The sequence below is a fragment of the Pezoporus occidentalis genome, unplaced genomic scaffold (assembly GCF_034315485.1).
Source record: "Pezoporus occidentalis ecotype Australia unplaced genomic scaffold, CSIRO_AGI_Poc_V1 ctg172, whole genome shotgun sequence".
Classification (NCBI taxonomy): domain Eukaryota; kingdom Metazoa; phylum Chordata; class Aves; order Psittaciformes; family Psittacidae; genus Pezoporus; species Pezoporus occidentalis.
In genome coordinates, this window is record NW_026913554.1 from 1,150,870 (window position 1) to 1,163,853 (window position 12,984).

The following is a 12,984-nucleotide window of genomic DNA, read 5'->3' on the forward strand; positions in this document are numbered from 1 at the left end:
TCAGAGTTCCTTGGAAATGTGCTTGTGCTTTTCAGGAGCAGAGAGTATCCAGACTTGGAAAACGCCCCCAACTAGCCTGACGGGGCACAATTTTCTCCTCTTCCACCAGCAAGACATGAGAGCAGGTTATGACTGTACTGCAACAGGCTTATTCCCCACCTTCTTGGGGTCAGAGTGGAGGTTATTACTTCTCAATTCCAAGGCTTTACGAAGTGCCTGACAGTCCAGCAGCCACCTAATCTGGTTCAGCAATGAGTGCAGTTGCTCAAATTCTGCTGGTGTGTCATTTTAAAATGCAGTAGGTACATTTGCATGTACCTCCTAAAAGGAAGATTTGGGACTCCAGGGGTAGAGGGAGTGAATATAGCCATAGCATGTGCATTTGACCAGTTACTGCCATACAGTGGTGTATTTGCCAGGACAAAGAAACATCTTGGGCATCATCTACCAGGGCATGGAAGTCAGCTCAATGAAGCTTACTAGGGCAAGTGCTCTGCTAATGCACTGCTGTAAGAAGATGTAGCACTACCCTCTAGGAAAATGTTCAGAGGAAAAAAGCCAACCCTCAGACCCCAGGTACATTCAAAGGAGAGGGAAAACAAGATGACAGATTCCAAGGAGACATCAAAAGTTGCTTTCATCTGCCGTTTATCAGAGACAGGAGATGTAGAATGTAGACATGCAAATAACTCTAATGATGTTCTCCTCTAGCAATTCAGAGGTTAAACTACATGATCCCACCACAAATCATCCTGCCAGCCTGCTTTCATCTTTAAAGGTTGAAGTACTACTCTTGTCTCCTTCACCACTATTTTCCCTGACATTATTACTCTTGGTACTTCAACTTCCCATCTCTGTAGTATCTAAAGGGGGTTTGCTGTTGTGAGCTGAACCATTTCAGTGCTTTGTATGTGGAGCTGCAGATTAATCAAATGTGCTGGAGAAAAAAAAAAAGCTGTTAAGTGGAGAGGGATGTGTGGGGCCATAGCTCCTATTTCTACAGTGGTGATCAGAAGTCTTGCATTACACTGTGCTGCTCGTGTTCTTCTCTGCTGAAGTCTTGCCTCTGTGAAGAGAGCAGGGGATGGAACGTGTTGACTCCTCAGTAAAGACACCTTCCAAGATTCCTTGCAGTGAGTGTCTTGCCTTTGCCCTGAAGTCCCGCCCCACAAAAACATAGACCAGGGGATTGATGCAGCTGTTGGCATATGCAAGTGCTGTAGAGAGGTAATCCCAGAGGATCAATGACTGCCCCAGTCGTGTTCCCAGAGTAGGTATAAGGTACAGAATCCCAACTATGTGGTATGGAGCCCAGCAAATGAAGAATGCAGCTACCACAAGCACAACTGTTTTCAGCATTCTGTTGTGTGGCTTGTGAAGCTGTTTTGCATGTGTTCGGAAAACAATGAGGGCATAGCAAACTGCCATTGTGCCAAAGGGGAGCATGAAGCCAAAGACAGCCCTAGTGATGTTTATTGCCACTAAGGCAAGTGACACAGGATAATCACCTTCATAGACGTTAACCAAGGAGTCATTACGACTGTAGTCTAACAGTGAGTATTCTTCCTGTAACTCATTTACAGGACTATCCACATAATCTGGCACTATGTGATCTCCAAAATTGTACCCACACTCAGTTTTGCCATCATGACTGCTAGTCTCACGGTAGTGGAAGACAGGACAGCAAAAAACGAAGGCCAGGATCCAAATGCCACTGCATATTAGTAATACAGGTTTCACTGTTCGATGATTTTGACACCAGATAGGTTTCATCACAAGAAGGCACCGGTCAATGCTGATGGCTGTCAGTAGGAAGACGCTAGCAAACATGGTGAAGATTATGACTGATGGGATGACTTTGCAGAGGAACCAACCATACAGCCAGTGTTCATGGAGGGCCAGGTGAACAACGGAAAATGGCAAGGATAGGCAGCAAATGAAGTCAGCCACAGCAAGGTTTAGGAACCAGACAATATTCACAGACCTTTTCATTTTCAGACCAGCTACCCATATCACCAGTCCATTGCCTGGGATACCTATGATGAAAATGATGATGAAGATAGCAATGGAGACAATGGATTCTGATGCATAATGTTCAGCAGCCTGTTCATGTGAACTGCTGTTACCCAGGAGCGGAGGCATTCTGTAGCTATAAAACAGAAAGCAAATTAGTTGGCAATTCATGTCCTCCTTCCCAATTCTTCTCTGTATTTGTATGGAAGCATCTCTGAGCCAGGTGACAGTACAGAGCTGTCAGGGTACAAAGACAGTTTGTAAAGGCTTAACTAATCTGGGCATTATACAGATTTTTCATTCTCATGGTGGCTAAGCTACATAAGCCTCACTGTTCAAACAGGAGGGTTGTATACTCTTAAGTCCTCCTGTCACTGTCAGTGACAGAACCAACTGCAGTCTGGTTCCTTTTAGTCTCCAAAGTGGAGCTCTCTGTTCACATGCCTACACTGTCACCAGGTGTCTTTTCTGATCAACTTCCAGCTTTGTATATACTTCTTCAGAAAGGTAAGCCAGCATTTAGTTCCTTTTCCCTTTAAAACAAGTGATTTTTTGGCATAACCAGTGTAATAGGTTTAGGTTAAGAAAGCAATGCTTGTCTTCAAGAAATAACCCTGCTCCACTTTCTGGGCATTATAAATAGAACAGACAGGACAGCAATCCTGTTTGCTAAGGGGTATTTTTAGGGAAGTTTCAGTAAGCACTTCCTTCTCCCTGCTTTTGTTCTGAGCTCTCAGCTGGTTCCTTGGAAAGCTAGTCTTGATGAAGAGAAACACAAGAAATTAATGGTTTACGAAGAACAGAGATTTGGTTGTAGAAAGAAGAAATACTGAGCAATAGCAGCAATGTTCTTGAGCATTTCAGATACAAGAAAAGGTGTCTTATTGCAAGACAAACTGAGTCACAGAATACTTCAGTAACATTTTAGAACTGTGAGAATAGTACTGGAAAAACTTTAATTGCTCATTTATTCTTGGACTCAGTAAACTTAGAAATGAAAGAAAATCTAGCAAAGTCAAGATAGAACTGAGAAAGAGTCTGATCTTCATCCTTTAGGCATTAATACAATTGTTTATAAAATCCCTGTTAACCTTTTCCATGTGAATGAAGACAGTTGGGTTGCTGAAAGGTCCCTGAAAGCATTACCAGAATGCAAGGGAGCTGCATAGGTAAGAGCTGAATACAGCCTGCAGAACCAACTGAGGAGACATGAACAACCCAGACTGACTATTTTAACCTCTATTATGCCAGTACTTAAATGCCAGTCAGGGTCTGTTGTGTACAAAACTAAGTATCAATTTAATTAAAAAAAATAAAATCCAAATCAGCAACTGGGGCTTAACTTAAAATCCTAACAAGTCTTGCTGATATATGAAGAAGCAACTTTTACAGGGAAAACTAGAGAACAAGAACTGGATTTTGCTGTCTCCCCATATTGGCTACAGAAGATTCTATGAAGGGGAGAGAGAGTCAAGGAACGCTGTGAAGATAGATAGGAATACACATCCTACTCCTTAGCAAACTGAGGGATGAATCAATAAGATGATCATGACCACGCTATGTTTTTAAAAGTGCTAACAGGGCTGCTATGTGGTTCTGAAAGTGGAAGGGGGTAATTGGAGGGGAGAGAGAGGTTTTGAGGAGTGAAGAATAAGAAACTGAAAGGTAAAGAGGAAAGGAGAATTCAGTTTATTATACCTACCTGAGTGAAGGAGGGTATGCCAGTGTGTCAGGGAGCAAGTACCATCAGTCCTGCTTCTGAAGTGACTGAAAACAGAAACTCATAACATTTTAGGAACCGCTTTTTTCCTGTATGTGCATGTGTGTGCTAAGTATGTTCTTTCACCATGATGGAAAGGTTTAGAATGACTCGTATTTGAAGTTTTAGATTAGATCTGCTGATAACAAAACCAAAGAACCTGTCTCAACACCATCAAAATAATTAGTGCCCTGAGTCAAAGAAGCATACAAAGCAAGGGAATGTGAGGCACATATACTTCACTGCAGTCTCCGTATGACAACCAGATCACATCTTGCCTGTTGGCATAACACTGACCTTTGCTTGATGTAATTCATAATTCCAAATCCTGCCATCAGGTGGCTGATCTGTTATCTTGTAGTCATTTCCATGTTTTATCAGATCAGCACATTCACATAGACAATACCGTTGCTGGGATTCCTATCAATCCAGATCAGCTTCTGTCAAAGCTTGAGACAGCTTAGTTTACCAAACACGTAACAGTGTACTTGGCAAAACCTGGTCACATCACAGGGATTTAAATCTGATTTCTGCCTTTCAGGGTATTTCAAGTCTTATTGTTAGCTGGGGTTTTTTGTTGTTGTTTTTAAGAAGGAACTTGACAGATGAAAAGTTAGAAGTGGTTTAACTGAAATGCTGATAGCGCAAAATGTGACACGACTATAAAAAGAAAAGGCATGTAGGGCAAGGCATTTCAAATGTGCAACAGTAGGGTTCCCCCTCACCCCTCCAATCTAGGAAATCAAAACAGCTAACAGAAGTGACAAAGCTCAGACATACAGGAATCAGTCTTGCTATTTTGTTTTTAGTCTGGAAAATGAACCAGGATGGAGCAGAGTTCCATGCCTGAGCGTGTCTCTGTGAAACACAGGAATGCTGCCTCCAACACAAACAAAATCTGAAAGCAGAAATAGGAAGGCAGGCTAGGGCTGGGCTGTACCCCAGAGATGGACAGGCTGGCAGCAGCCTGCCACAAAAATTCCTCTAGCTGCATCCTATTCGCAGCTGACATCTTTCCTGGGGACTTCTCAGACCCAGGCAGAAAGCGTACGCAGGAGGATACTCCTATTGGCTCCTGTTCGCAAAGGGACACACGGCCTTTTCCCCACCATGTGCTGGTTCTACTCAAACTCTTCTTTGCAAGAGGCCAGCTCTGATCCAGTTAAACCCTCTCCCCTGCAGCCAACACTGACACAGCCAGCACTTTACCTTTAGTCCAGCCAGCTCACTCTGGACAGTGGTGAGATGATGTAGCACCTCTCTGTACAGCTTTCCAGATCAATGAGCTCTTTAAGCTGTTTGACTCGTGAAGCATTTTGCACCTCAGCAAAAAGGGCCAAACAACAAAGACACTCAAAGAAGATAGTGCCAGGAGGAAAAAAGGCATTTTGTTAACTTCCATAAAATGGTTAATTAGAGCAGACCAGACCTTTGACTTGCAGTTTTGATGGCAATCCCAGATCACTATGCTGGATTCTTTTTTCTCTCTTCTGGATCTGTTTTCTCTTCTGAAGTGTGCTTTTTTGTGCATTGCAGAGTACGATCAGGTAAGCACAAGCTTTGGATACCAAGCAGGGAACCATGCTTGGCAAAATTTGCACATTTATAGATCATGCATAATTAAAATGTAGCTCTTCATAATAACAGGTTCTCAGTACTGGCTGAGTGTTCAGGTCCAGCGTTTTGCCAGAGCACTTTCTGGGAAGGAAACACCATTTGTAATAGTAGTTGGACTGTTTTGTAAAAATAATCTTGAGATTAACCTTTAAGTTATCTCATGAGTTGTTCTGTGAGACTGGTTCCCCTGTACCTTCTGGAGAGAGAAGGAAAATTCCAAATATATGGTCTATCCATTCTTGGACAATGCCTTTTTTTCCTTACATAAGCAAAACAAATGCAAAACAAAAGCCCAAATAATTCTTCTGCATGGTTTATTATGAGGCTACCTATGGATTGGCATGGACATTTTACTCTGCTTTTGCAGGCCTTTTTATTTGCACACCTTGTATGATTGAACATTGTGGAGTCCCAGCTAAGATTTCTGCTACTGCTTGGTTTTCAATCATTGAAGATTTCTCTGAGGGAAGAATATGAATCCTCCATTGCTTTCATAGTCCGAGTTTAAATATGTTCTCCTTCAAGATTTCAACCTCACTACTTAATCCTTTAAAAAACAAACAAAACAAACCCCAAAACTTTAGCTATTTTTGGCAATGCTTTGTATTTTCTAGGTCCAGAGATGCTTGTTTATAAAAGAAAATGTTATGTTCTCTGCTAGTTAAATCTTAGTGGAATTGAATGGCAGATGTATTCCCAGTGCCCTAGTGCTGCTTGTGCATCTGTCCTCATATGCCTTACAGAAGTTGGCCCTTGGCCACTCTCATCTGAGATTTTCTCCTTCTAGAACTGTGGGAAGATGGTGTCACACTGAATGACACTACAATAAAGAAGCAGGTGAAATTTAATATTGCCAATTGTGAATTACTGAATTTGGAAAAGCAACCATAACTATAGAGTGATATAAATAAGTTATTACTATTCAAAGAAAAAACTTAGCAGTTACTGCAGAAAGATCTGTGAAAAACAGTACTAATCAAAAGGTTAAATATAACAAGCATTCAGTTGCTTCTTGAATATTGAATGCTGCAATGGTCCTCAATCTTAAAAACAGTTAGAGAATCACAAATGATACAGAAAATTATGACATAACTCAGAATGGCTTCTTTTGGTGGACAAGCTAAATAGATGAGAATGATTCACCTTGGGAAAGAAACATCTAGGTAGCAGTATGAGAGACACATGAAGGTGACATAAATTCTTACAGCACTAGAACTAGGACACACAGAATTATCAGGTAGAAGTTTGAAAACAAAAATATTACACTTTTTCATGTTGCACAATTAGATTCATGGCTCCAGGGATGATATGGATAACCGGAAGTATAAATAAATTAAAGAAAAACCCAAGTAGATGAATCTACACAGAACAAAACCCTATAAAATACTACTAACAAATGCACACAAGCTCCTGGCCCACACAAAGCTCTTGTATTACACTGTGAAGCTAGTATAGTAGGAAAGTAATTCTGTACTGTTTCATAGGCTTTCTTTAAGCAGCTCTGTTCTCCAAGGTTTGTCTCTCATTTGGCTTCTTTGCCTTAATTCTGGCAGTCTGGCAAGCAACGTAACAGTGACATATTGCAAAAGCTGGGAGGCAGAGCCTTCTTTTACACTGTGGCACGTACCTGCATTGAGTATTGGTGCTGTGTATTCCTACGAGTTCTTGTGCAGGGTGCATGAAATGGTTCAAATCTGTCTGCCCACCCCAGCATGCAGCTTGGCAAGGCACCCTGTCAGCTGGCAGAAGGGAAGGGGAAAAGGAAGCTGCACATCATGTCATTCCATATCTGTTCATGTGCTTAGCTCACGCCACTCACAAGGCTTTCCTATGTATCTGCTCAAACAGCTGTCAGTATCATTTCTGGGGAAATCTAGGCCTGTGGCACTTAGATATGCTTGTTAAATTGCATGTATCCTACTTTGCTAGTCTCAGCAACTCAATACTATTCCTGTCGTCCCCAAAACAGTACTTACCACATCCATGGAATCAGTGGGCTCCCTTTCTTTGTTTCAAAGTTTTTCTGCACTGGGCAGCATCAGAGATACAGTGCTGGGCTAGTTGGATGTTTGGCCTGACAGAAGGACAGCTTGTTTGACTGCTATGATTGAGGTTTGTTACCATCCTGTTCTACTTCTCTTTGGAAACAGCAGGAAACAAAACTCCAGATATGGTTTCAGCTCTTGCTGCATCAACTAATGCGATCCATAGCAGGGGAAAAAAATAAAGGAATTCCTTAAACTTAGCTGTTTAATTCGTTGTTTGCTTTACACTCACCAATAATCTGTGCTCAGCCAGTCTTCCATGGAGAGCTTAAATGACTGCCTAGCACAATTAGCCCATGTTATGCCCATCCCTGGCTACATAGATATAGAACTTTGTAGCTTTTCTTATGCCTTTTCTTCCTGTTTTCAGAGTAAACTTTAGTTCTTTTACATACTCAGCCACAGGCTACTGCACAGCATGAACTTCAACACCAGTCTTCCGTGAGAAGTCACGATTAAAAAAACTAGTTTAAGTGCTATTTGCCTTATCATATTTGTTAAATAAACTAGTAACTATACACTTATCTTGGCCACATTTCCGGAAAGTCACACTCCTGAAATTAACCTTTGTGTAACAACAGTCACCACTTCCAGTTGCAAAACTTGTAATGGTTTATGCCACATTTTCTCTTTGGTTTGTGATTTTACCAAAGGCTGCAAAAGCACTACAGGCTACACAAAAACCCATTTTCACTTAAAACACAAGCTTTAACCCGAGTCGGCAGGAAAGAAAGCCACGCTGGGGAGAAGGCACTGAGGGCACGCAGGGATCTACAAGCCCCCAGCAGGTATTCACGCGGCAGCACAAACCCCAGCCCCGTGTTTCGGCACGTCCCAGACGTGGCTTCCCAGCTCCCGGCGCGACACCAGCGCCTTTCGCTTGGTGACACCGGTGCTCCAACAACAGCAGCCGGCGGACATCCCCCCCCAACACCCGCGCACTGGGCTGGCGAGAGGCCCCGCTCCGCGCCCTTCAGGGCCTTCCCAACACCCAGGGCGGGAACCTCGGCTTCCCAGGGCGCCTTAGCCCGCCCACTCCGCCCAGCTCCAGCATGGCGCCCGGCACCACTTCATCAGCCCGAACCAAACATGGCTGCCGTAGGGGAATTGCCAGGGTCCAAGATGGTGCCAGTCCCCGCTGCTGTGTCAGAATCGGCTTCAAGATGGTCGCCTCCCCACCCCGCTCTTTGCTGCCAGGATCTAAGATGCCTTCCTCCGCCAGTCTGACGTGCCTCGCTTCCTGCCCGGCGCCCCAGCGGCCCCAGGCGGCGTTTGCCCTCATCTAAGATGGCGGTCGGAAGCACCCCTGGTTATTAGCCTCCCACCTCGCTCCTCGCCTGGTCGTTGGGGTTCGCGGGCGAGATGGCGGCGGCTGAGCTGGAGTACGAGTCCGTCCTCTGCGTGAAGCCCGATGTCAACGTCTACCGCATCCCGCCGCGAACTTCCAACCGCGGGTACAGGTGAGGGAGCGTGTGGCAGCTAGAATCTCCCTGCCTCGGCTCGGCACTGCACGGTCCATCCAGCCCTGCCCGTGGGGATGGGGCCTCAGGCCGGAGAGCAGGGCAGCCGCGGGTTGGGCCTGGGCCCCCGGGCAAAGCTGTCCTCGCCCCGAGTGGGGCCTTGGGAAGCCGTGGCCTGCGGCCGCGAGCAAACCAGGCCTGTGCCTTGCGGCTTTACTTGGTGCCCTGCGGCCGCCGCTTTGGGGACATACCGGCTTGAGTTGCCAGTTGTGGGTTGTCCGCTCCTAACAGCAGGAGCCTTTGTTCCGTGCTGTGGAAGAGCAAGGGCTGCTCGTGTGGAGGAGGTGAGGGTACCTGAGCAGCTTGCTCCTCCTAGCTCCTAATATGCCCGGTTCCCTGGAATGTAATATGATGTAATGGCACATTGAATTTGGCCTGTTGGCTCTCACAGCAGCAGGGAGGAAGCCAAGTGTTAAGCATGATTTTTTTCAGAAGAAATTGCAGGACCAGGAGTTAGAAATACTTTCTGTCATGGACCGAAACCAGTGCAGTGTGCACCAAGCTGTGCCCACAGACTTCCTGGAGAACGGACAGGGCTTGTGCTCTGAGGAGCTGATGGATGTTGGTGGTACTCAAGACTTTGGCAGGCTGTTGCTGCTAACAAACATAGATGTTTGTTTTCAGTTGTAAAATCCTGTAGGTTGGGGATTTTATCTCTTTTTCCCTTTTTTTTTCCCCATCACAACAGTCTGTAGCAAAGACTTTGATGGGATAATCAAGATGATTGTGTGTATGATGTTTTACCTAATGTAAGCTAGCTGCCTCTAGGTTCAAGTACTTGATACTATTTTACAACAATAGGATAGAATAATGGAGTGGGTTTTCAGCATGCTATTAATTAATTTTTGTGGTCTTCCTGATGCTCACAAGTCACATATTAGTTGCTTTTGGCTTTACTGTTCTAAGTGAATGTCTGAGTTTGTCTTGCCTCTTCTGCAAGTTTATAAAGGTAAAGACAGAGTTGTTCTCTGGACTGTATCTATTTCCATTTACTTAGAGGAAAGAGGGGCCAGTCAGAGCCAAGTGTGTCAGTTGGCAGCAACAGAGAGGAGCTGAGACCCTCTGTATTGTTTGGGGACAGAAGTGGAATAAAGCAGCTGCGCATGTTAAAGGTTTGGGAGCAGAGGCTTTTGATAAGATGGTTGGGCAGAAGTGAAGGGGTTGATGGTCAGTGAACAGTTGCTTTTCTTTTCAGGGCATCTGACTGGAAACTGGACCATCCAGACTGGACAGGACGGCTTCGTGTCACTTCCAAAGGCAAAACTGCATACATAAAACTGGAGGATAAGGTTTCAGGTAAGGGAAAAGCTGTGGCTTGGCAAGACTGCGACCGTGATTGCTGCTTATGAGCCTGTGCTTCTAAGCCTGCTCAGAGCTGTGCATGGCAGCCCTGGCCATGGTTTACCACAGGGTTGCTCTTCTTAACACCTAGTTCTTTATGTGCAGGAGAACTCTTCGCCCAGGCTCCTATAGATCAATACCCTGGCATTGCAGTAGAGACTGTGACAGATTCCAGCCGCTATTTTGTCATTCGAATTCAGGATGGGACTGGTGAGTTGGGGGATTATGTATGTGCGAGGTGTTAGGGGTGAAGGAGACTTCAACCGTATGGAGCTGGATGTCTGTCAGGTGGATTAAAATGGTGTTGGGAGTGCTGAAAAGCCTGGGTAGTGTGCCTGGAGGGGTAGGAAGGTAAGGTTAACAGAGGAGGGTTCTCAGATTGTACAGATTGCAGGGCCTGGGAAGGGATGTTCAGTTTCTGAGACTACCATTGGGAAGAAGGGTGCATCCTGAAGGCTAGGAACAGTGAACTGCTGTGAGCTGCTGGTGTCAGAGGGAGGTAGCATAGGGTGGTTTAGGAGAAGCAGAGGGATTATGGAGTGAATGAACACAAGAGCGCAGTTGCAGGCAGGGCACCTCCAATGACGACTCCTGTCTCCTTGCTAGGACGAAGTGCTTTTATAGGCATTGGCTTCACGGATCGTGGTGATGCCTTTGACTTCAACGTCTCTTTGCAAGATCACTTCAAGTGAGTTGTGCTTTTCTGGAATGCTGTTTTTCCTCTGGCCTGTAGAACGCGGCGGGTGGTGGTGTATGTTAATTTAGCACAGGCTTCCTTGGGATGATCATGAAGCCCTACTATGGCTCTATCATGCAGGCTGAGTCCTGCAAGGTCAGATCTGTAAGTTCTAAGCTTAGGTCCTGTGATGCTACAGGTGCAGTGGTAGACAGTCTCTTAGGTTTGCGGTGGTCCCAACTTTCTGCTGAGCTACGCTGGGAGTAGGGAGGTAGCTGGTTTGACAGCACGAGGTAGATCTTTGGCAGGATGGGGAGAGGAACCAGGTATGTGTTTATCTGAAACCCTGTTCTGCTTTGCTGCAGGATCTTATGTCTTTCTCTTGTGTTTTTTAGGTGGGTGAAACAGGAGTCTGAGATCTCCAAGGAGTCCCAGGAAGCTGAAACACGTCCCAAATTAGACTTGGGGTTTAAGGAAGGGCAGACCATCAAATTGAACATTGGGGTAAGCAGCCCAGTTTACCCTGCTTCTTTCTTTGGATATGCCAGTGGAGACTTTTCCTCACTTGTCCTTTCTTTTTATACAGAACATGACAACAAAGAAGGGAGGAGCAGCCAAGCCCCGTGTCTCTGGATCAGGGGGCCTAAGCCTGCTGCCGCCTCCACCAGGAGGCAAAATTGCTGTCCCTCCTATACCTCCACCTTCTTCCACAGCCATTGCTAACCACGTCACACCTCCACCTGTGCTGAAATCCAGTAACATGAGCAGTGCAGGTAAACACTAGCATAGAGCCAACAGTTTGTCAGACACTAGTAGGTGCATAGAGAGGACTTCCAGTATCTGAAGGGGGCCTACAAGAATGCTGGAGAGGGACTCTTCATTGGGGACTGTAACAACAGGACAAGGGGTGATGGACTGAAGAGTTCTTGAAAATGATGTACCCCCGTAGTGTGAGCGGGAGTCTCTGTGCACGTTCAGCAAAAGGAGCTGTTACAACAAAAACCTTAAAAAGCCTAACTTCCTTATTCCAGGGGGCGGGCTGGAGTCTCTTTTCTGTCCCTGTATCCGGCAGTTTGTATATATCAGTTTGAGCAGTTGTGATAGTTTAAATGCCTGTGGGTTTTCTACCTCATTAGCTTGATTTGGCTTGTTTTGGTTTGTTTTTTTTTGTTTTGGTTTGTTTGTTGTTTTTTTTTTTTTTGTTTAATTTGCTTCAGATATTCTACTAGACTTAGATGCTCCTGCATCTGCATCCAAGGCACCAGCATCAGCTACCACAGACCTCTGGGGAGACTTCAGCACTGCATCCAGGTAAACTGTGGTGAAGAGAGCTGAAGACAAGAAGGGTAGTGTCCAGATGGGCACTGGAAGAGCTGTAAGCTGAGAAGTCTTATTAGATCTGCTCCTTTGATTCTTCTCTCTTTATTTCAGTGCTGTTCCAAATCAGGCTCCTCAACAGTCCAACTGGGTCCAGTTCTGAATGGTTAAAGTGGAATGGGACAAACTGATGACCAAGAGGCTCTAGAGGCACCAAATGGGATTAGAAGGGGCACAAACCAATATAGTCTTCAATCAAAAACAAGTTGGGACAATCCTTCCTTTTTAAAACAGATCTTCAGTCAAAACTGATCCCACAGTGAAATCACTGAACTTAAAGAGAACATACTCACTCCTTACAAGATGGGCAAGGAGGAGAGAGGTAGTCTCATCTCTTCCACCCGCTCGGCTGTTACATGGTACACCCTAGCTCTTTTTGCCCATTTTTTTCATACAGGGAAAGGGAAAATCCTGAAGAAGGTGGGTACGGGAGGAGGCTGGGCAGGTGCCGCTGGGTTCCTTGTCCTTTAAATTTTCTCTGGTTAGACTGCTGCTTTTTGTGGCTGCTTTCAGTAGTGACTCAAGTCTGCAGCTTTGCCTGCAGTGCTGAGGACAGCCACATTTGGCTGCAGCATGTAAATGGAAGCTGTAAGGAGGACAGGTCTTGTCTCAACACAAAACCCTTTCTGATTAATT

At 45.1% G+C, this 12,984-nt stretch overlaps 2 protein-coding genes across 3 annotated transcripts; one reads left to right on the plus strand and one right to left on the minus strand.

The window, feature by feature from the left end:
* Positions 1 to 631: 631 nt before the first annotated feature.
* Positions 632 to 8,352, minus strand: C3AR1 (complement C3a receptor 1). Of its 2 annotated transcripts, XM_062614092.1 has the most exons (3): positions 7,017 to 8,352; positions 3,716 to 3,780; positions 632 to 2,149 (listed from the first exon to the last, which is right to left on the minus strand). In XM_062614092.1, the coding sequence occupies exon 3, from the start codon at positions 2,140 to 2,142 to the stop codon at positions 1,024 to 1,026; it is 1,119 nt and encodes a 372-aa protein (XP_062470076.1). In that variant the 5' UTR covers positions 2,143 to 2,149; positions 3,716 to 3,780; positions 7,017 to 8,352; the 3' UTR covers positions 632 to 1,023. The 2 variants fall into 2 exon arrangements, with proteins under 2 accessions (XP_062470076.1, XP_062470075.1); XM_062614091.1 differs by having other exon boundaries at positions 3,716 to 8,352.
* A 193-nt stretch (positions 8,353 to 8,545) lies between these two features.
* NECAP1 (NECAP endocytosis associated 1) lies at positions 8,546 to 12,596 on the plus strand. The gene is made up of 8 exons (XM_062614080.1): positions 8,546 to 8,894; positions 10,150 to 10,250; positions 10,401 to 10,505; positions 10,902 to 10,983; positions 11,367 to 11,475; positions 11,558 to 11,744; positions 12,189 to 12,282; positions 12,403 to 12,596. Exons 1-8 carry the CDS (start codon positions 8,797 to 8,799, stop codon positions 12,449 to 12,451), a joined length of 825 nt encoding a protein of 274 aa, XP_062470064.1. The 5' UTR covers positions 8,546 to 8,796; the 3' UTR covers positions 12,452 to 12,596.
* The last annotated feature ends 388 nt before the right edge of the window (positions 12,597 to 12,984 follow it).